Source organism: Anolis sagrei, chromosome 1, assembly GCF_037176765.1.
Source record: "Anolis sagrei isolate rAnoSag1 chromosome 1, rAnoSag1.mat, whole genome shotgun sequence".
In the NCBI taxonomy this organism is placed as follows: domain Eukaryota; kingdom Metazoa; phylum Chordata; class Lepidosauria; order Squamata; family Dactyloidae; genus Anolis; species Anolis sagrei.
The window spans coordinates 176,511,678-176,534,320 of NC_090021.1; the positions used below are offsets into that span (position 1 = coordinate 176,511,678).

The window sequence follows — 22,643 nt, forward strand, 5'->3', positions numbered from 1 at the left end:
ATCTCAGCTCAACCTGAGCCGGAATTATGAACTAGGCTAGGAAACATCTTATTTCTCCTACTTTAATTTTCGCCTTGCCTAGCTGTTGTGTTTGGAGCTGCTTTGTTGGAGTGAAAGACTCCTTAAAAGTGGAACTTCCCTAGGATTCCCTGGTGTCCCTAGACATGACCCACATAGATTAAAGGAAAAAAAAGGCAAGCTGCCATAGCAGTCTCTAACACATCAGGAAAAAAAAAAGAAATCTGGTGTGGCAGCCCAATAAAGAAGCTTCAAGATGGGGAGCCTACCATATGTAACAACTATAGACCAGTTTCCAAGCTCCCTTTTTTGAGCAAGGTTCTGGAGTGGGTGGTTGCCTCGCAGCTTCAGGGATTCCTCAATGATACCGATTTTCCGGATCATTCACAGTCTGGTTTCAGGCCTGGGCACAGTACCGAGATGGCTTTGGTCACCTTGGTGGATGACCTCCGCAGGGACAGGGGGAGTGTGACCCTGCTTGTTCTCTTGGATATCTCAGCAGCTTTTGATACCATCGACCATGGTATCCTGCTGGGGAGACTCATTGGGATGGGTCTCGGGGGCATGGTTTTACTGTGGCTCTGGTCCTTCCTGGAAGGTTGTTCCCAGTCGGTGAAGCTGGGGGACTCCTGCTCAGACACCTGGCCATTGACCTGTGGGGTCTCGCAAGGCTCAATTATGTCCCCCATGCTATTCAGCATCTATATGAAACCGCTGGAAGAGGTCATCCGGAGTTTTGGAGTACGGTGCCATCTCTACGCAGATGACACCCAACTCCACTACTCATTTCCACCAGACTTCAAGGAAGCCCCGAGGATACTGGACCAGTGCCTGGCCGCTGTGGTGATCTGGATGAGGAAGAACAAGCTGAGGATCAATCCTGACAAGACAGAGGTCCTCCAAGTCAGTAGCCCGTCTGACCGGGATATTGGGGGCAACCTGTGCTGGACGGGGTTGCACTCCCCCTGAAATCATAGGTCCGCAGTTTGGGGGTCCTCCTGGATTCAGCGCCGATGCTTGATGCGCAGGTGTTGGCGGTGGCCAGGAGGGTATTTACCAAAACTAGATTTGAACAGCTGGATACAATGGTCAAACATGGAAGGTTTAACCAAGTTCCATATAATGAACGATTTTGTATCTGTGGAGCATCAGAGGTAGAAGATATCGCACATGTACTTTTTAGTTGTAACTTGTACAAGAAATAGAGAAACCAATACTTTGGGCCATACATTATACAAAAAACACTCTCTGCTTCATTCTGGAAAATGCTGCACTTGCAGAGCTCAGGCGGTGTTGTATTTCGGCGTCGATGTTGACTTTGGTGGAGAGGTGGCTCCCAAGGTAGCGGAAATGGTCAACATTTTCTAATGTTACACCATTAAGCTGTATTACTGGCATTGGAGAGAGATTGGCTGGTGACTGCTGGAACAGCACCTTGGTTTTCTCAATGTTCAGTGACAGGCCGAGCTTCTCGTATGCTTCTGCGAAGGTGTTTAGAGTGGCTTGTAGATCTTCTTCTGAATGCACACAGACGACATTGTCATCAGCATACTGGAGTTCTATAACAGATGTTGTTGTAACCTTGGTTTTGGCTTTCAGTCTGCTGAGGTTGAATAGCTTGCCATCTGTCCGATAGATTATTTCCACTCCAGTGGGAAGCTTCCCATCAACAAGATGGAGTATCATAGCGATGAAGATGGAGAACAGAGTTGGGGCAATAACACATCCCTGTTTGACACCGGATTCCACCTTAAATGGGTCGCTTTGGGAGCCACTGCTGTCCAAAACTGTTGCCATCATGTCATCATGGAGGAGCCGCAGGATGTTCACAAATTTGTTAGGGCACCCGATTTTGTGGAGGATGGTTTGAGGACCGGGACATCCGTAGGGAGACCAAGGTGCTTGTCTATAAAGCTATTGTCCTCCCAACCCTGCTATATGCCTGCGAGACGTGGACTGTCTACAGACGTCACATGCAACTCCTGGAAGGTTTCCATCAGCGCTGCCTCCGGAAAATCCTGCAAATCTCCTGGGAAGACAAACGGACAAACGTCAGTGTGCTGGAAGAAGCAAAGACCACCAGCATTGAAGCGATGGTCCTCCAACATCAAGTCCGCTGGGCCGGCCACGTTGTCCGGATGCCTGACCACCGTCTCCCAAAGCAGTTGCTCTACTCCGAACTTAAGAACGGAAAACGGAATGTTGGTGGGCAGGAAAAGAGATTTAAAGATGGGCTCAAAGCCAACCTTAAAAACTCTGGCATAGACACTGAGAAGTGGGAAGCCCTGCCCTTGAGCGCTCCAGCTGGAGGTCAGCTGTGACCAGCAGCGCTGCAGAATTTGAGGAGGCATGAGTGGAGGGTGAAAGAGAGAAACGTGCCAGGAGGAAGGCGCGTCAAGCCAACCCCGACCGGGACCGCCTTCCACCTGGAAACCAATGCCCTCACTGCGGAAGAAGATGCAGAGCAAGAATAGGGCTCCACAGCCACATACGGACCCACAAGGAAATCCATAATGGAAGACCATCTTACTCGTCCAACGAGGGATCGCCTAAGTAAGTAATACAAAAAACACACTGGGATCCGTATATTAAAACTACGCTTTTATTGGCCGGCTAGAATGCTAAAATAACATATAAAACAGCCCTGTTTTCTATTTAAAGCAACATAGCTGAGAACTGCATATTTAGAGTCGATTGGTGTAAACTGTGATTTGGATCAGAACCTTGTTAGGTTGTTTATTTTAACTTATGTTGTACTGTATGTGTTTGTCAAATGTTTTTGATACGGCTAATAGGCTAATCAATAAAAAAACTTACTATAAAGCTCAAGGGAGTAGGGAGGGAAAAGACATGGAGTGAAACTCAGAAGTCAATGCATTTTCGTTCTAGCAAAGGCTTGCAAAGTGCCATGGCTCCCAGTGTGGCTTCTGCATTCCTGGAATGGTGATGTCCATGTATTCCTTACTAAGAAACCACCCTGAACCCAGCATGGAGCAGATAGCTGCCTCTCTGGATGGTAAGCCAACTTTCTCCCTTATTTGAGAGCTGCTTTTCAAGTAAGACTTGCAGATGGAACAAACTGTGTCTGGAATCATGTTTCGTATTTCCAGATAGAGCAGAAATATTCAATTAATAATTTAATAGTAAGTCAATACATAGGTAAATTCCATAGATTCAAAAGGTCTATTTTCAGTAGGACAAGCAACAGAATTCAGGTCTGTATTTTTTCTGTATGCATCCTGGTTAGTTGTCCAGTGCTCACCAGGGTTGTTACCACTCAAGCTTTGGTGATCTTCTGCTGCTTAAAGCAGAATGGATGTCTCTGATTCAGAAAAGCTATCTTATATGTATGTGCTAATATTTGTGGCTCATAATTTCTTCTAGGGAACTTATGCCGTTGTACAGGATATAGACCTATCATGGATAGTTTCAGCACTTTCTCTCCGGTAAGAGCAACAATGAATAAATGGATAAATTAATTTTGCTAGAGGTAGCCATTAAGTTCTCATTTGCTGTAGTGATTATCACCCTCTGGAAAGAGCTGCTCACCCTTCACAAACTCACCCATTATGTGTTATGATGGGGGGTGGGGGGGGGGGGGGAGAGAAAGCTGTATGCATACTGCAAGGAAATCATTTCTCTGCAGAGTATCTTGTATATGTCTTCTCTCCATCTATGACCACTTTGCTTTAGGGAATAAACATAAACATCCTTATTCATAGAATCATAGAATCCTAGAGTTGGAAGAGACCTCATGGGCCATCCAGTCCAACCCCCTGCCAAGAAGCAGGAATATTGCATTCAAATCACCCCTGACAGATGGCCATCCAGCCCCTGTTTAAAAGCTTCCAAAGAAGGAGCCTCCACCACACTCCGGGGCAGAGAGTTCCACTGCTGAATGGCTCTCACAGTCAGGAAGTTCTTCCACATGTTCAGATTGAATCTCCTCTCTATTGATGATGTGTGCCTTTAAGTTACACACTGATTTTGTCATGTGCAACTTCCATGTGTTATTGTTTCAACTACTTTACATTAATCTAAGGCAGTGGGTCTCAACCTGTGGGTCCCCAGGTGTTTTGGCTTACAAATCCCAGACATCCCAACCAGTTTACCAGCTGTTAGGATTTCTGGGAGTTGAAGGCCAAAACATCTGGAGACCAACAGGTTGAGAACCACTGACTAAGGAGACTGGATCTTGTAGTTGAATTGAATCCATATAATTTTTTCAGAAAATGGAAATTAAAAACTATCCAAGCAAATCTTTTAACTGTGCAGTCCTATGCATACTTACTCAGAAGTAAACTCTACTGTATTTTGGTGAGCTTACTCCACAAGTAAGTAGTATGCTTTAGCACATTTCATGGAAGTCGTAATCATACGTTTCGTGGAAGTCATAATCATATTATCATTTAATTAATTATTTAGGAGTGCTGCCCATTGGCAGGGAGTGGGGAGTGTTGTATGGATAAGGAAGAAGGGAAGGAGGCAAAAGGCAGTGATGCTGGTGAAGAAGATCCATCGTTGCATCCCAGAAAGGGAAACAGGGTAAGCTGCAGATTGTCAACATTTCTATATTTCTCAAGAAAAGCATTTGCAATGTTCATGCCAAAGGGTTTGTTTGAGCTTGAGCTCAATCCATATGCTCTTTCAAGAGGAAAAATGCCTTACTCTAGATTAAGTCAGACATCTTATGTTTGATTAAGTATCCAACTGGCTAGGCTTTTGCTGGAAAACAAATATGGTAAATAAGGGGAGGGGGGGGGTATGGAAGCAAAACTCTGTTAGCTGTCCACTCAAGATCTCACTTTGACTTCTTCACCGAATATGTCTGCTCACAACTTCCTGACTGCATCACATAAGATCCTATTTGATATGATCTCATGACTTGGCATCACTTCTATAACTCTTCAGAGCCAAGTCTCTGCCTTTAAAAATGCTCCTCCTCAGTCCCGTTTTTCCTCTCTGAACTATGACTGTTACCTCAAGGCCTGATGCTCTGAGTCAATGTCATAACTCGTGATTTAGCAATTGAATAATTTGTTCTTATCTGATAGGGATTTAAGTAGGATTTAAGCCATCATTTCTAAGAGGGAAAAAAATAGCTAGTTTGTTAATTCAAGGGAAATATCATTAGATTTCAGGCAGTCCCCAAGTTGTGAACAAGATAGGTTCTGGAAATCCGTTCTTATGCTGAATTTGTATATGTCAGAACAGGTACATTTTTGAAGTGTAACTTCAGCCAAAAATAAAGACTTTTATAGCTCCAGATAGCATAGGGAAGGTTAACACCCCTGTGGTTTTTTTATTTTTTATTTTATTGGTCAGTGCCCCGGTTCTGAAGATTTCACCTCATTTGCTGTCTGTGAAAATTGGATTTTGAAAAAATTGGCTTGTTGTGGAAATCAGGATTGGCAAGAAAGCTTCAGTGGAGATTCTTTTTCCCCATGATAACTCTTTCTGGGGTGAAATCAGCTTCCGAGGAATAAATTTCTCTCACTTCCCTATTCTTTACCATGACTGATATGTAAGTTGGATGTTTGTAACTCAGGGACTCCCTGTACCTTGGTCCCAGGGTGGATATACCACTGTAAGTGTATTGCAACAACTAAGTGGAGTCTTTTTCACTTGCTTTTTTAAAAATTACTTTGTTCTAACAAAGTTTTTTTGATATGGCAATATTTGTTTTCTATTGCTTAGTTGCCATTGTATTATTATTATTATTATTATTATTATTATTATTATTACCCTGCTTTTTTTATCTAAAAAAGAGACCCAAAGCAGCTTACAGTAAAATCAACAATACAATTCAAAACATAAAAATATACAGCCATTAAAATAAAATTAAATATTAACAATAATAATAAAAAAACAACAGTTTAAACCTATGGTTCCCAACTTGTGGTCCAGTGTCTGCAAGACTTAAAATATGATCCACGGCCTCACCGTTACTACACTGTTGCAACAAGAGTGACTGGTCTTGCGAAACCCTCTTATAGTGCCGAGGCTTATTAAATATGGTTTTCTGTGGGTGAGCTCTTCACTAGTGCTTCACTATGACTGACCAGCACTCTATAACTAAATCAGAAGGTGCTGTAGTCTTAGATACGTTAGGTTTTTAATTGATTTTAAGGGTTTAAACCAGTGGTTCCCAGCTTTTCTTTTTTTTTTTTTTACCAGAGCCCAATATGACTAGGTACCACTTTGACGACTCTCCAGCATTAGTACCAAAAGGATTACGAATCGGTTTTTGGTCAACTTTAGATCAATTTGGTTATTTGGAGTGCTGATTCAGAAAATTGCATTGGATAGACCACCTCAGCTCTAGTTTCTGATACAGAACATATGCCATTCAGTAGTCACCATCTGCTCACAGACAGAAAAACATCTTCTATATAAATAAAATGTAATGTTCGTTTGTGGCATTTACATAACTCAAAAACCACTGGATGAATTGACACCAGATTTGGACACAAGACACCTATCAGGCCAACAAGTGACCATCACTCATAAAAACACTGAAAAACACAGTATAATAGACTTAAAAAGCAAAAAACCCCAAAATACATTACAACGCATGCACAAAACCACATATATACTTGGAAACATACACATATACACATATACACAAATATATACACACAAAACAGATATACACAGACTGGGACACAGCAACGCGTGACAGGGGACAGCTAGTATTTAATAATCTAGAGCTGATGTGGTAGTAGTAATCTTTCATGGTTAGTCAGCCTCTCCCCTCCTGACATCCCCGTTGTCTTGGCACTATAAGAGGGTTTCACAAGAACAGTCGCTCTCATCAAAAAAGTCAAAAAATATCTAAAAGAAGGTTACTTTCAAAAATCTTTTCAAATGCATTCAGAAACCCCGTTTATTTGTTGGCACAAAAATCCACTTTCCATATAAGCATTGAATATTTTGGGTTTCTTGCCCTTAGATGTGTTCAGGCTTATGCAATCCAGAGGAATTCCATCCCACGGATCCAACCCAGGATTATATATTTCCTCCTGAACTCATGGTAAGTGATCAGTTTCCCATCAATATTTGCTGCAAATGATCCTGTAACAGGCTGGCAGTTTTGTTATGGCTGTCAATACTTTATAGGGAGATTTTAACTGGAACTAACAAAAATGTTATACCAGCAACCTACAAGGGACCGAGAAAGACATTTTCAGGGGAGGTTGAGCAAGAACAAGAAATGTGCGATCTTTCCCAAATCTTTCTGGTTAACTCTACACTTGAAGTGTGGTAGAGGTACAGTGCTAGAATGAGGAGCATTAAGCCCTTTGCTGTATGAGGTCAAGTAGCACATGGGACAACTTTCCCAATATGTATGATACCAAAGATCAGCTGAGTTATTTGAGCACTTTTGGTTGAAAATCCTACAAGTACCACTCTCCAGCAAAGGATTGTTACCTTGTCGCAGGAAGGTCATGGAAGAGAGGTCAGACTAAATACGATCCCTGGGGAAGGTAATGGCAACCCACCCCAGTATTCTTGCCAGTACAACCAGAGATACTGTATGTCGGTATGCCATCAGAACATGGGACTCTGATGATCAAAATGCTACTGGGGAGGAGCAGAGGATAAATTCAACTAGGCCCAGTTGTGATGATGCAGCTAGCTCAAAGCTGAAAGGAAGGCTAGCGGCCAACAGTGCTGGAGGTGAACTATGAATCCAGTGCTCTAAAGTGTGCGATCTTTCCCAAATCTTTCTGGTTAACTCTAAACTTGGAGTGTGGCAAAGGAACAGTGATAGAACGAGGAGGATTAAGCCCTTTGCTGTTTGAGGTCAAGTAGCAAATGGCACACCTTTCCCAAGTCAATAAGTGTGACATCAAAGGCCAGCTGAGTAATTTGAGCAATTTAGGTAGAAAATCCTAGAAGTACTCCTCCTTCACTCCACAATGAATACTCAGAGGGAGTTTGCCAATTCTTTCCTCTGAAATATAGCCTACAGCACTAGAGTACATTGACAATCTCTCATTAAAGTACTTACTAAAGCTAACCCTGCTTAGACCCGTTGGGATTTGATGGTGCCTTTGAGGCATTTAGGCCTCGGTGGTGACAGCAGTAAGAAATAAATAACACAATACTCTATTCTCCTTTCGTCATGTACAAAATCAATTGTCCAAAGCAGGTGCCATGCCTTGACTAGCTAGTGGAAGGACTGGCCATGTCATTCATATATACACTCACCCATTTGCCAACTTTCTTTTCCTTCTAAATGCTGCCCTCTTTCCCTGGAGGTAAATGGGTTTCTGTTTCCCAGTTCCCTTTCTGCTGATTATTAGAGTTTCAAAAGACCGAAGTTTCATCCCAATAAAGATAATATCTAACCTACTGTGGTTGTGCAGACATACTTATGTTTCTCATCGACCATTCTGGGATCCTTTCTCAAAAGATATTCTTTACCTATGAGATGTACGTAATTATTTAACCTGGTAATGAGTGCTGCAATCTCTCTCAACCATTTGACACTCCCTGATGCTTCATGGTTGTTCTGTCCCACAGAGAATGGCTGAAGAGAACAAAGGAAGGACCCTGGTTTTCCATGGAGAGAGGACCACCTGGATTTCTCCTGTGTCCTTGGAAGAACTTCTTAATCTGAAAGCCACCTACCCAAATGCACCTCTTGTGGTGGGGAACAATAGTGTAGGTGAGCAGGCGAAGTCCCGTGTGGGTTTAGATGGGGAAAAGCACCCAGCCAGGCACCAACACTTTGTCATTCAGATGTCTGTGGCAAGACCGACCCTACCCCTACACAGAAGGAGGCACTTTCTAAGGAAACAAATTCTAAGAAGTGAGGGACCATGTGATGAACAGAATGTGTGTGTTTGTGTGTGTGTGTAAAAGAGAGAGAGGGAGAGATGGCTTGCTGCCCACATGTATAGTGTTATGGTTTCAATGTTAAACAGTGTAGTCAGTTTGGATGCATAGTCACTTCAGAGTAGCAAAATGTTTCGGGCCACCTCCGATGCAAAGGTGGAAATACAGAGGATATAGAGAGAAATGTGGCTGGGCAATTAGCTGTAATAACACTGCTGGAAAAAGAAGCCTAGTGTAACTGTTATCAATGCATTGAGCTCCCCACTGATCACAAAGAAAAAATTAGGCTTACTGATGACATGTGATTTTCCCAAGGAACAAGACTATTCATGCAGCAGCCAGCAGAACGGGTTATGCCCCACCAGTACAGACCACAAGCTGCATATGCTGTTCAAAACAGCCATTCCCCATTTGTTCTTTAACTGTGGGAGAGAACTAGTACATCAAAGAGATAGATGCTAGATATGGTAGGGGTTTTTTTAACCTTCAAGGGATTTTGTTTCAGAAATGAACTGCTCTCTTAAAGAATTTTTGTAATTCAGTGCTACTCAAAGGCGTCTTTACAGAAAGGGGGAAATGTTGGTCCCCCATTTCGCTATGTGACAGGCATTGGTCTAGTTACTCTGAAAGCCTAGACATGATAACAGTAAATATCAGATTTTGTTCTTACATAGTTACAGTAATGACACAGATAATATATGTGCCCTGGAGTGTGGTGGAGGCTGCTTCTTTGGAAGCTTTTAAACAGAGGCTGGATGGCCATCTGTCAGGGGTGCTTTGAATGCAATATTCCTGCTTCTTGGCAGAGGGTTGGACTGGATGGCCCATGAGGTCTCTTCCAACTCTTTGATTCTATGATTCTATGTAATTTAAAAGTGCAATGTAAAAGTGGGCTTAAACAAGTAATAGCGATAAAGAGGTAGGAAATAAATATCAGGAAAATGTGGGTGAGTTGTGGATAAGAGTTGCTCTATTTTTGAAAAATCCAATATTATCTGTTAAAGATATGCTAGTGGAAGCTTTGTACAGTGTTCCCTTATTGCTGGAGTTAGGTTCCAGGACCTCCCACAATAAGTGATGCTCTATTTATTTTAATATTTATACATTATTTTAGTAGTTGTACACTATTTTAAGTCTTTATAAACTTAAAATAAAGTGAAGGAAAGGAAAGGAAGGAAAGGCCATTCAAGGCTGGAGGGAGGCAGGACTGAGGAGGGAAAGCGCCTTGGAGAGCAGCAACAGTAAAACCCCACAAAACAGTGAAAATACCATGAAATATATTTTAAATTGGAGCCCCCGGTGGCACAGTGGGTTAAAGCACTGAGCTGCTGAGCTTGTTGATCGAAAGGTCACAGGTTCGATTCCGGGGAGCGGCATGAGCTTCCGCTGTCAGCCCTAGCTTCTGCCAACCTAGCAGTTCGAAAACATGCAAATGTGAGTAGATCAATAGGTACCGCTCCGGCAGGAAGGTAATGGCGCTCCATGCAGTCATGCCGGCCACATGACCTTGTAGGTGTCCACGGTCAATGCTGGCTCTTCGGCTTAGAAATGGAGATGAGCACCACATCCCAGAGTCAGACATGACTGGACTTAATGTCAGGGGAAAACCTTTACCTTATCTATATTTTAAATTTTAAAAAATTGAAATCCATGAAACAGCAAGTCTGCAATAAGCAAACCATGAAGTAGCGAGGCAACACTGTACTTTAAAATACAAGCTGCACGGCAGAAAAGCACAGGTATTGCAGTTGATACAGAGGATTGGTTTTATATAAATGCAAACACTTATGTGTCCACTTTTTAGCAGAAATCTCCTATATTCCCTTTTACAGCTGGTCAGGGCCGTAGCCAGAAAAAAAATTCGGGGAGGGTTGAAAATTTCGGGTGGGGGAGGGTTTGAAAATTTTGGGGGAGGGGGAGGAGTTGAAACCTGCCTCTTAGCTCACGCTGAAGCAAAGAGCACAGCAGGGGGCAGAGCAGCCTTCTATAGCCTGCAGCTCCGCCCCTGTCAACCACCTCCACCAAGTCTGGCCTCCTTAATGAGAGCATTCAACACACACACAACTTGGTTGCTTCGCTACATCGGCTCTTGCTGCATGTAATGACAGTGTGAATAAATTGTCAATATTTGCTTGAGATAGTGCTTGCAGTTCTGGAGGGACTCTTAATTTTTTGTGTCTCATAAACTTAGCATGGGGATTTGGTTAACCAGTTAAAATTCATGAGTAAACCAGATTTATTTTTTTTAACCTGAAAAATTTTGGGTAGGGGGTTTGAACCCCTACCCCCCCTCGCTACAGGCCTGCAGCTGGTCAGTGCAGACTGGATTTGAAGACAATGCTTCTGTGCCTTTTTCTTTCTTTCTTTCTGATGTCTCATTCCAATTTTGTCCCCATTAGGACTTGACAGGAAAATTCTGGGCATTTGGCACCCCGTTCTCCTTCACCCGGTCAGGATTCCAGAGTTGCATGAAGTCTCCATGGAAGAAAATGGTATGCCTCCAATGCACCCTTGGAAGCTACTTGGAAGCTGTGTTTTAATTCTTCAACAGTTAATAAACTATGCTGAAGAATGAACTAAAATGATAAAACCACTGTATAGGTATATCAAGTAAATAGCCCTGTAAAAGTGAGGAACTCCCAAATGAAAAACCCTGATATTCACCACATTAAGAGTGCTGTTCAGTCACAGGACTTCTTCCGTTCGAAGATTAAAAGGCACTGGGCATCGATTCCATCTTTTTTCCCTTTTATTGATTTTCTTTGCTGAGAAATTAATTGGATGAAACAATGGTCTGTGTAATTAAGGGAGTCATTTTCTGTAAGGTTTCATGAATAAGAATAAGATTCCAAATTAAAAGCCTTATCTGGATGCATCTCTTTTCCATTCAAATCACACCCTGTAATACTATTAATAGTATTAATAGAGCTTAGCTTAACACTTCTGGCTAGATTGTACATAAACAGATCACATGCCCATATGAACTAGGTATCATTTTTTCATATTTGTTATTTAACACACATCCTTTTGCATATTACTTTGCATGTTATGTATATGCAATATGCTTTCTGACTTAAGCTGTAATCTAGTACACATTAATTGAGAAGAAGTTCCATTTACTTCAGTTGGATGTTATGTCCAAGCTATCATAGGTAAGTGTGCTGTTATCTCCTGCTTCTCAAAACATACACCTCTCCTAACTTCATCTGTCCTTGAGTCTTCTGACCATGAAAAAAGTCAGATGTGCTGTTTGTTGACTGAAAGTCCTTTGGTTCCAGGCATCGCAATTGGTGCAGCCACCCACTTGGCTGAGCTGAGAGACATCCTATTGAGTCTTGTCCCCGAACTCCCAGCGGAGAAGACAAAAATATATCGGACACTCTTGAAGCAATTGAGGACTTTTGCTGGAGAACAGGTCCGGAATTTGGCTGTAGGTGTTCGACATTATTATTTTTCCCAGAGTGCAGTTGTCTCCACAAACCTTCCCTATATTCCAGATCCTTTTTATATTAAAAAGATATGCCGAAAGATTCACTCAGATGCTATTTGTTCATCATACCACTTGCCCTGACAGCTACTCAGTGTCTGGCTTGGGCTGCCTTCTTCCAATCCTGGAACTATCCAATGGTTTACTATGAACAATGTGTGGCAGTGATGAAACCATCACAGGAAGAAGCAAGGAGATAACTATCCATGAGAATCAGTCCTTGTCTCTTCCTCCAACCTAAGTCAGTAAAACAACTGAGTCTATGAAGATCTTTTAACTTTCTTATTTTAAACTACAGATGGGAAATCTAAGACCCGTCGCAAACTAGGCTCCTGCGGGAGCAAACCTTGCCAGCATGTCCCTGACGTCATGAGACTCTGCCTCTCGCCCCGCCCCTTTCTCCGCCCCTTTCTCCGTGCCAGCATGGTTTTTCCTTTGCTAGGGCAGCATTGCCAGCGTACTCTCTCAGTTGGCAGAATTCAACTGAGAGAGAATGCTGGCAATGCCGCTCTAGCAAAGGAAAAACCAGTGGTTTTCTTCTCTAGCATGGAGAAAGGGGCGGAGAAAGGGGCGGAGAGAGAGGCGCAGTCTCATGACGTCAAGGACGTGCTCGCAAGGTTTGCTCCCGCAGGAGCCTAGTTTGCGACGGCTCTTAAATCTCTCTTGGTGCCCAAGTTACAGTAAAAAAAATCAGAATATTTATATCAGTTGAACCTGTCATGTGTTACATGTTTTTCATATATCAGGAGAAAAATACTGTAAATAAGTATCTTTCTTTGTCAGTCTTTAGGAGGACACATTGTAAGCAGAGGATCAGTCTGGGATCTGAACCCTGTTCTGGCAGCTGGGAACGCTGTTCTCAATCTGGCATCAATAGGTAAAAGCAATTGCTCCCCATCCTTTTATATATTTGCTATGTATTTCTGTATTAGATGGATTGATCCGATATTTATAAAGTAAAAATATTGGATTTTAAGAACATGATTCCTGGCATGTCAGAGAAAAGTCCTATATGACCTATAATTCTGTTTTTAACAGAAGATAAACTGATGACTATTAGAAGTCCAGCATCTGGAGATATTGCTATTATATTAAACAATTGAGATTTCAAAATCCTTGCTAACACAATCTAATTTCTCACGATTTTCCAAAGTGTGATCACCCCAAAGCAAGCCTACACAACCTATGGTCCTCCAGGTGTTTGGAACTCAGGTTCCCAGGAATGCTAGCCAGCTTTTCCAATTGTCAACTCAAGTCCAATTATAGGCACTCAAGTCTAAAACACCCGGAGGATCACAGGCTATGGAGGGTTCATCCAAGGTGTGTTGAGAAATTAACATGACTCCTTACCCAACACCATTAGAGGTTCAGATAAATGTACAACTGGAGAGTTGTACTGAGCCCTGTGTGGCTTCTGGGAATCTAAAAAATTCTGAAGTATTCCAGGAACAGATTCTGAAGCAGCTCAAAAAGGTGATCACTGCTGACTGACCTATTCAGCAAGGCTGTAGCCAAGGTGGCAGGGGGTAGGGGTTAAATAATTTTTCTCAGTTTTGTTCTAGTTCTCTATTTCCTTTATCTAAAAAAAAAGAAAGAATAAAGAGAGGAATAGAGGTACTTGTATCATCTATTTTTCCCTCCAGCTTCCTATTTTTCCTGTCAGTCTCATATTTATTTAGTATTCCTTTTTTAAATAGTCTTCTAAAACCTACCAGTCTGTTCTTTTCATTCCTTTCCCATTGTTTTGTCTAAGCCATATCCTTGATTTCAATTATCTTGTCCAGTCATTGCATCTTGGAGGGGGTTAATTTTGGTTTCATAAGGAAGTCAATATTCAATTTTTATTTTATTTTATTTTTTGCATTCTACATGTATCATTTGCCAATATTTCCTTGTTTTTTCACAGGACCACCACATGTGGTAAAACAACCCTTCATGAGATTTACATTTCCAACATTTACTATCCAAATTTTTATACATTATACCTAATTTCTTTGGGGTTATATACTAGCGGTGTAACATCTTTAGCCAATTTTCTTGACGGTCTGGAGCATTTTTTTTTAAGTTTTGACCATATTTATTCCCACTTTCTTAACTGAATCGTTCTTCCAATATTTTGGGCCCACTTAATCATAGAGTTTTTAATCTCTTCTGTTTCAGTTGCCCATCCTATAAATTTATTATATATTCTTATTATAATTTTCTCCCCTCCTGAAATTTTTCATTTTTTTAAACCTTGTTTACTCAACTGGTTAACCCAATCCTCATGCTAAGCCTATGAGAAGCAAAAATTAAACGAGTCCCTCCAGAACTGCAAGCACTATCACTAGCAAATTTTGACAATTTATTCACAGTCATTACTTCCAGCAATAACTGAAGCAACCAAGTTGGCCCACCCATAAGTGGCAGGCAAAGACTAAGGCATGGGATTTGAAGCCCCTCATGACAGAGACCAGAAAATTGATTTAAATAAGTCTATATAAAATATAGAATGAACCATACCATTTAAATTTGTGTTATGGAACTACTCTTCTTCTCCCCCCCCCCCATTTTTTTCTGGCTATGGCCCTGTAATTCAGTAATGGGTGCACACACAAATTCTTTGTGGTGGTAAAATCCCTGGATTGAGATTAGAGGAAAAAACAGCTTCCAAGTCCCCTCTCTTCTCCCAACATCACATTTCATAGAAAGTAAACTATGCCAAGAATATCAGGCTCACCAAATTCCTTGCTTGACTTCAGAAGGTGGAAGAGGCAGCAAGGAAACCAGCTATTTAAGTTCTGATCCTAATCAAAAGTGAGGACCTGGTTAATGTGGTGGAAATGATGAGTTCCTTAGGTGGGAGTGAGCATGCCCTTCTACAATTTGTTATAGGGAAGAAAGGGGAAATCAAGCATAGATAGACATTACTACTTGGTGGGATTCTGACTGGTTCAGTTGCCATGGATTGATGTGGTTGAATACAAAAATGTCAGTAGCACAAACTGACTCTGAAGACCAGGGTTTGAATCTCCACTCATCCATAAAAATCCACTTCATCTCAGAGGGAGGCAAAGGCATGTATTGCCAGGAAAGCCCAATGATAGGGTCACCATAAGTTGGACATGACTTAAAGGCAAACAACAAATGAAAGTCAACAAACCTGACTCATGATCTGACTGTGGAGTGAAAACAGTTCAAGAGCAGTTGAGTCATAGTTTTAGGGAAAAACAATTTACACTCAGTACATTATTATACCTTAACAATAGAAAGCAATGTGAACTTCAAGTTCTTGCTCCCCCCCCCCCCCCCCCCCGGTTACAGTTATGGGAGGTGGAAGTAAGAGTAGAAAAGCATAACTATGTTCTTTCCTTTTCTATCACTGAGCTGAAGTATAGGACAAATTAATAAATTATGCCTATGATCTCAGTGTTCAAATTGATGAAAGGAGAAAGAAAATATATAGGGTTGGGTTCTGCTAACTCAACCATGGGCAAACGTTTTGGACTTCAACTCCCATAATTCCTAACATCCAGCAGGCTGTTAGGAATTGTGGGAGCTGAAGTCCAAAACACATGGAGGTCCAAAGTTTGCCCATGCTTGTGCTAAGTTCTCTTCATTGATCTAGATCAGTATGAAGCGCCTGTTCTAAACACATGGTTTTTCTTTTCAGATGGAACAAGACAGATTCCACTGAATGATGGATTCCTCACAAACGTGCCAGAGGACGATCTCTCCCCAATGGAGGTCATTGTTTCTGTTTTCATTCCATTCTCAAAGGATGTAAGTTTGTGTTTGTGTGTGCTTCTATTCTCCTCCTCTCCATAAGACATAAAAGGAAGGGAAGAGAAGGAGGTGAAATACAGACAAGAGGGAAGGGAAATGGGGGATATACAGACATATAGAAAAGGGAAGCTGGGGAGGGATTTGGATCAAAGGAAAGTAAAGTGGGGGAGATACAGACAGGAAGGAAAGGGAAGCTGGGGATACCTGCACAAAGGGAAAGGAAAGGAGAGGAGATGAAAGGAAAGGAAAGGAAAAGGGAGATACAGACCTTATGGAAAGTGAAGCTGGAGAGTGATACAGACACAAAGGAAAGGAGGGAGATACATGGCGGTCCCAGACATACATTAAACCCACTTTGGAGTGGGTTTCAGAAACCTGCTCTGAAAAGAGTTTATGTCTACACAACCAGGGGGCGAAAGGGCTTTGCCCATTGGTTATCCATGTACCATCCCAAAGATTTTTGGGATGGCATCTGGCCATCCCTCCACCTCAAAAACCCCTTTAAAATAAAAATATACCTTACAGGGCACCATTAAGCCTGACTTCAGACTGGATGGAACATAATAATGATGCTCGAGGAGGGGAGGCAAGGGACAAATTGCCTCTGGCTTCCCAAGCTTCAATGGTATTTTTCATCAGGCCTGAAGAGAGATGTAATGGTGCCCAGTAAGTTTTATTTTTTATTTTTAAGGTGTTTGGGAAGGTTGGGGGAAGGGGGTGGGTGCCATCTCGCATCTTTGGGCTCCTGGCTTAAGTTATAAGGTCTTTAGTACTTTAGTAATGTCTCCATGTTCACAAGGGTTGTGGTTTTGTGGAAGCAGTAGATAGAGGAAAGTGGGAAGATAGCACCCTGAAGGCCTTTGCTAGGATGAGAAAGGTGTCATAACACACCTTGTGCTGTGCATAGCTCAGTAACATTCATGACACGGAGTAAAAATGCCAGGAGATCACAGTAGTTGCACCACTGAGAGTTAGACCAGAAGTCCAGGTACAGCCTGACTTATGTATTGTTTAAGGTGAGTGGTGAAAAACCTTTTGTAGGGAGACCACACAAGAAAAAGCCTATATTGCAGAAAATAGGGGTGGAAAGACCATTTGATGATGGATATTCTTCTTCCTTTCGAAGAGGAAGAAGAAATGGCATTCAATTGGACTATCGAATGCAGAGACAGTAGTAGTTCAAACCAAGACAAACATTTGGAAAGAAAAGACTGGAAGGGGGGCAGAGGGGTCTACCCAGAAAAGAGGAGGATTACAATATTGTCATCGCAAGTGATATTAGATCAATGGGTCAAGCAGCGTTACAAAATAATATTCAATAAGAATCTGAGAAACAGGCATTTTTCCCACCAGGGCCAAATATGGTAGAGCAAGAAACAATTGTATGGACAGAAATAGCTGCATCTTCTACAAAACTATTGTTCAGATGACTAGAGGTCCTGCCCTCATTCAAGTTCTTGCCTACTACTTTTAATATTTCCCATGAGAAGGCATGAGGGAGTCGCCTTTTTGCTTTCATGCCATCTCCAGGGTCGTGTTTCCAAAAGGCCTACACCTTCAGCTGTGAATTGGCAGTGGGCTTCAGTGTCTCCTACATAGACATGCCTTCTAGAGTAAAAAAAAAAAGGCTCTGCATTTTTGGTGGGAAAAGGAAATCAGCAACACAGTTCTCCTGTGAAATAAAAAATCTTCTTCTTTCCTCTGCCAGGATGAATTTATCTCAGCTTTCCGACAGGCTGAGCGCCGGAAAAATGCCTTGTCTGTGACAAATTCTTCCATGAAGGTCCTCTTCCAGCCAGGCACGGATGTCATTGAAGACCTGGCTATTTTTTATGGAGGCATTAGCGGCACAACTGTGAGTGCGAAGAATTCCTGCCTGAAACTCATAGGAAGGTATGACAAAATTAAGTTTCATTAAGACAAAGCTAAGACCAATAAGGCAAGGCAAAACAAGTTCAAGTGAAGTCCCAATTCCGGTCAGGCCACGGTGAGGGTTAATACCATGGACAGTCCCATTGGGAGATGCTCAGGTTGGTCATAAAGAAGAACAAGGTTTCAATGTTCCCCTAAGGTTTCCTGAGTGGGGTCCATAGAGCCTGCTGTACCAACAAGTCATTCTCATGGCAGACGGCATGATTCCAGCACATACACTTGGAAAGGTCTGTTCCTATTCCTATCCACCCTACCCTTTTTCTACAATGTTAAAATAAGTGTATTTTTGTGCAATATCCTTTGTCTCCTTAGAAACTGGAATGACCAGTTCCTTGATGAAGCTTGCAGGCTGATTCTTGAAGAAGTTGTTGTGTCTCCTTCGGCACCAGGCGGGAAAGTGGAATATCGGCGCTCCCTGCTTGTCAGCTTCTTCTTCAGGTTCTACTTGGAAGTCCTGCACTGTTTAAAAATGATGGTAAGCAGAATGATACCCTCCGCGGTACATGTTCACATGGCATACGTAACAATAGCACAGATTGACAAGCAAGGAGCTGTCCCTCCTCGTAGGAATTTCACCCACCTCCCCACTAATCCTATTCTATGTCAGGTCTCTTGTGACAGATCAGTTTCAATTCTATATACTTTTCCCCTATACCTTGTACAAATAAATGACCTTGCTTAAATCAGCTCCTTTTTCTATGCAGTGTGGAGTGTTATTTATCTACTGCCATTCTTTCATTTTTGCAGATACCACACTCATGGTTTTGATTCCTGAAATACAGCACCTGCTTCCCAAAGTCGGGGCTGCCAAGTGTTTATCTTACTGATGATTAATGGAAGCAAGCCAACCTCAGACACAATTTATGGAGCTACCTTCTATTCCCTAACTCTATTTTAAACAGACTATAATGAAGTGTTCGGACAACACTCTAAACCAGGGGTCTTCAAACTAAGGCCTAGGGCCCGGATACGGCCCTCCAAGGTCATTTAGCCAGCCCTTGCTCAGGGTCAACCTAAGTCTGAAACGACTTGAAAGCACACAACAACAACAACAACAATCCTATCTCATGAGTCAAAAGCAGGCCCACACTGCCCATTGAAGTACTAATAAACATATATTTATTAAAATTGTTCTTCATTTTAATTATTGTACTGTTTTAAAGTGTTTTTGCACTACAAATAAGATATTGCAGTGTGTGTAGGAATTCATTCATTTTTTTTCAAATTATAATCTGGCCCTCCAACAGTTTGAGGGACTGTGACCTGGCCCTCTGTTTAAAGAGTTTGTGGACCCTGGTCTAAATTGTGGCTAATCCAACACAGAAGTAAAAGTTTCTGAGCACCTCACACCACACTGAGAAATTGAGGAAAGGGAGAAGTTACAAGTCAATGTAGAAAGCTTAGACCTGTTCTCATAATGCTAAAGTATAAAGTAGTGTGCCCATATGAATGAGGCCATTCTCTCTTGAGACATGCGCCCGTTCTGCGCAAAGGTCAATGCTGAAAATGTTGTTATACCAAATGTTGATGTAATACAAATGTTGGTAGAATAAGAATGAGTTCTTAAATTACCTTCTTACAGTATCCCTTCCAATATCCTGACTTGCCAAAGGAATACATGAGTGCCTTAAGCGAGTTCAAAGAGAAGCCACCTCAAGGCATGCAAATATACCAGGTCAGTGGAGTTTGTTTCATAACATTTGATCCACAAGTAAGAATGGTGTCATCTCTCTTTATTGGCATTTAATTTGTAGCCTTTATATTATGTTACATCGTCCTTCTCTTGATACACTAATACAATGGTAGGGAAAAGCTTATGAGCCTAATGATAAATAGTGGGATTCCATATTTTGAGAATGCCAGCCTTTGGAAGTCAAAACCAGTACTCTTCTAAATGTCCAACGGGGCTTATTCTAACCAATTATGTGTTGAGTGAAATAAAATGATGCACAAATGACTCAAATAGCAAGCGTATGGGAGTCAGGGTAATGCAAAAGTAGTTGCCTTGATCAATCAAAGAAATTATAAGGAAATGCTTAAGTAATGGAGTTAATAATAAGATTGGAGGATTCAATCTTCTAAAAGAATCTCAAACTTTGTGAGTTTGTCTTAATCATATGGTTGTGTAGCAAATAGATCATGCCACAATCAAAAGATACCAGAAAAGCAATTATTGCTGCTCATAAGTGTAGAAAAAGTTACTGAATAGTTTAGAAAAGTTTGGATCTCCATCAGTACACCATCACATGCATATTCTAGAAACAGAGAAGACTAAAGATCACAGCACACTACCCAGGATTAGCAGGCATCAAACAATTTCAAAAATAAAATAGTGCATCATCCAAAAAGTCACACACACAAAAACCAGAATGAGGGCCAAGGATTTGCAGGACATGCTTATCCTAGCTAATGCAAAGAACATTGTTACTCATCTGGGATTTACTAAAGATGACATCAATTCTGCCTGTGAAAATGGAAATCCCTGGACTGATTGACTTCCTACTTTTTCACAGGATGTAAACCCTCATCAGCCCCCTCAGGACCCAGTTGGGCGTCCCATCATGCATGAGTCTGGTATTAAACATACCACTGGTGAAGCTGTCTATGTCGATGATATTGCTCCAGCAGATGGACAACTCTACATGGCTGTGGTCACCAGCACACGAGCGCACGCAAAGATACTGTGAGTATTTAAAAGGCACTTTTGCAACCAAAGTGTGGGAAAGAGTTTCACAACCTTTCCCCCCTTTTGAGGTCTTTTTGATTCAGTGGTGAAATGGCAAAAAGAAGAAAGCAGCAATTTGCTTTAAATAAGATTGTGGTGATTTTTTGAGATACCAGGTGGGTTTCTTTAGTGCATCTGGTCCAGAGACCTTCTGTTTCCAGCTTCCAAATTGCTTTTTTCTGTTTGTATTGCTTAGAGTAGCAATCTTAGAATCCTGGACAAACCTTTATTTATTTATTTTGTATTGAAAGCATTGCATAAATTAGTATAAAACTGATAAAAATAGAAGGCGTGCAGGCGGCTAAATATCTTTTGACCAAAAACGGGCAACAGCAACGGCATTGTCTGTAGCCTTCAACAATTCCTCCTCTGTGCATGAGGCACGGCACAATGGACAAGCATACAGATGCAGAGTTGTCTGTTCTGCTCCACAGTCACACAAGGTATCGAATTCTTTTAGGTAGTGCCATTTTGCCAGGTTGTCTTTTGATCTGCCCACTCCACTTCCTGAGTCTATTCAGGGACTTCCAGGTTGCCCATTCTTGGTTTGCCCCTGGAGGAAGACCCTCACAGGGGGCCATCCAGCTGGGATTTCCTGATTTAGCTGCCCAGAGGGATACCCTTGCTGTTGCTGGAGAGACGCCAAGAGGAGTGGTAGTTCTCATAAAGCTTTTCCTTGATTTGAGTCTACTGGGAGGAGCCTGGTAGTCATGTAGTGGGTGGCCTTCACAGCGTTCAACCTTATTATGGACAAGCCTGACATACATATTCACAGTACCTGTTACACATTATGACACCAGCTTCATAACTCCATCCTATAGAATCTTGGGATTTGTAATTTGGTGGTGAGGTAATTCAAATTCTGATGAAGAAAATCAGGGACTTCAGAAGAGGAGAACTGTATGTATGTCTCACCAAATTACACAAGCAGGAGACAGGATTACTCAGATATGTTTGTAAGATACAGCTGTGATATTTAGAAGAAAATGGTTGTGTTTACTGGAGGAATTGCGTTCAAATATGGTTATGTAAGTGATGTATACTTTCGCATATAAAGGAAATCTGTCAGGAGGGGTGAGAGTATGAAAGTTTGTAGGAGATTGGTAATTGTCTGATCTTAAAAGGAGAAGGTTGAAGGCAGAAAGTCCACTGAGAAGTATGGATTAGTTAGTCTTGCAGTTACTTAGAATGGTAATAATGCAAGTGAGAGTGACTTAAGGATAGAAAAAAATGAGACTCAGCTGAGTTAGTTAGGTTCAGGTTGGATTATGGGAAGGCAGTGAACGAATCTCTGGGTCCTTCTACATAGGCATTAAAGTCCAAGTTGAAAGTGGCTTGAGGATAGGATGTCTGCAAATTTGTTTTATGTGTGGTGATCTGTGCACAGCAACCAACACAGTCTTCACAGAAAGAGCTTCTAATTGAATAGCATGGTTACCCCAAAAACTAGTGACCTCTTAACAATTTCAGCTGGCATCTGCCTTCACAGCTATTATAATATCTACCATTTTATCATCTTCCTGCTCTCTCATTGAGGTCTTAGCATTAGTCTTGGTCTGGTTTCTCCTCCAAGATTCTTCTGTCATGGTGGTCCTGCTGGGAATATATATAGGACCCCTGGTGGCTTTTCTCATAGGTTCACTGGAAAACACAAGCCTGATCACCAGGACAAGGTGATGATCTGGTGAGGGGAGTCATATTAGCTTAACAGAAAGCAATAGAAAATTAAAATATTAGTTTTAAAAATGGATGACAGATAAACTGGGTTGTTGTAGGTTTTTTGGGCTATATGGCCATGTTCTAGAAGCATTCTCTCCTGCTGTTTTGCCTGCATATATGGCAAGCATCCTCACAACCTCTGAGGATGCCTAC

General features: G+C 41.7%; 1 protein-coding gene across 1 annotated transcript in view; it reads left to right on the top strand.

Moving 5' to 3' along the window:
- The window catches only part of LOC132769113 (aldehyde oxidase 4-like), a 56,916-nt gene that overhangs the window by 3,607 nt on the left and 30,666 nt on the right, over nt 1-22,643 (top strand). The window contains exons 4-16 of the mRNA XM_067470594.1: nt 2,908-3,034; nt 3,403-3,464; nt 4,444-4,563; nt 6,971-7,051; nt 8,548-8,692; nt 11,262-11,354; nt 12,141-12,292; nt 13,133-13,226; nt 16,002-16,111; nt 17,823-18,007; nt 18,359-18,521; nt 19,629-19,721; nt 20,560-20,729. Coding sequence (XP_067326695.1) covers nt 2,908-3,034; nt 3,403-3,464; nt 4,444-4,563; nt 6,971-7,051; nt 8,548-8,692; nt 11,262-11,354; nt 12,141-12,292; nt 13,133-13,226; nt 16,002-16,111; nt 17,823-18,007; nt 18,359-18,521; nt 19,629-19,721; nt 20,560-20,729 — 1,595 coding nt within the window. The remainder of the gene's footprint in view (nt 1-2,907; nt 3,035-3,402; nt 3,465-4,443; nt 4,564-6,970; nt 7,052-8,547; nt 8,693-11,261; nt 11,355-12,140; nt 12,293-13,132; nt 13,227-16,001; nt 16,112-17,822; nt 18,008-18,358; nt 18,522-19,628; nt 19,722-20,559; nt 20,730-22,643) is intronic.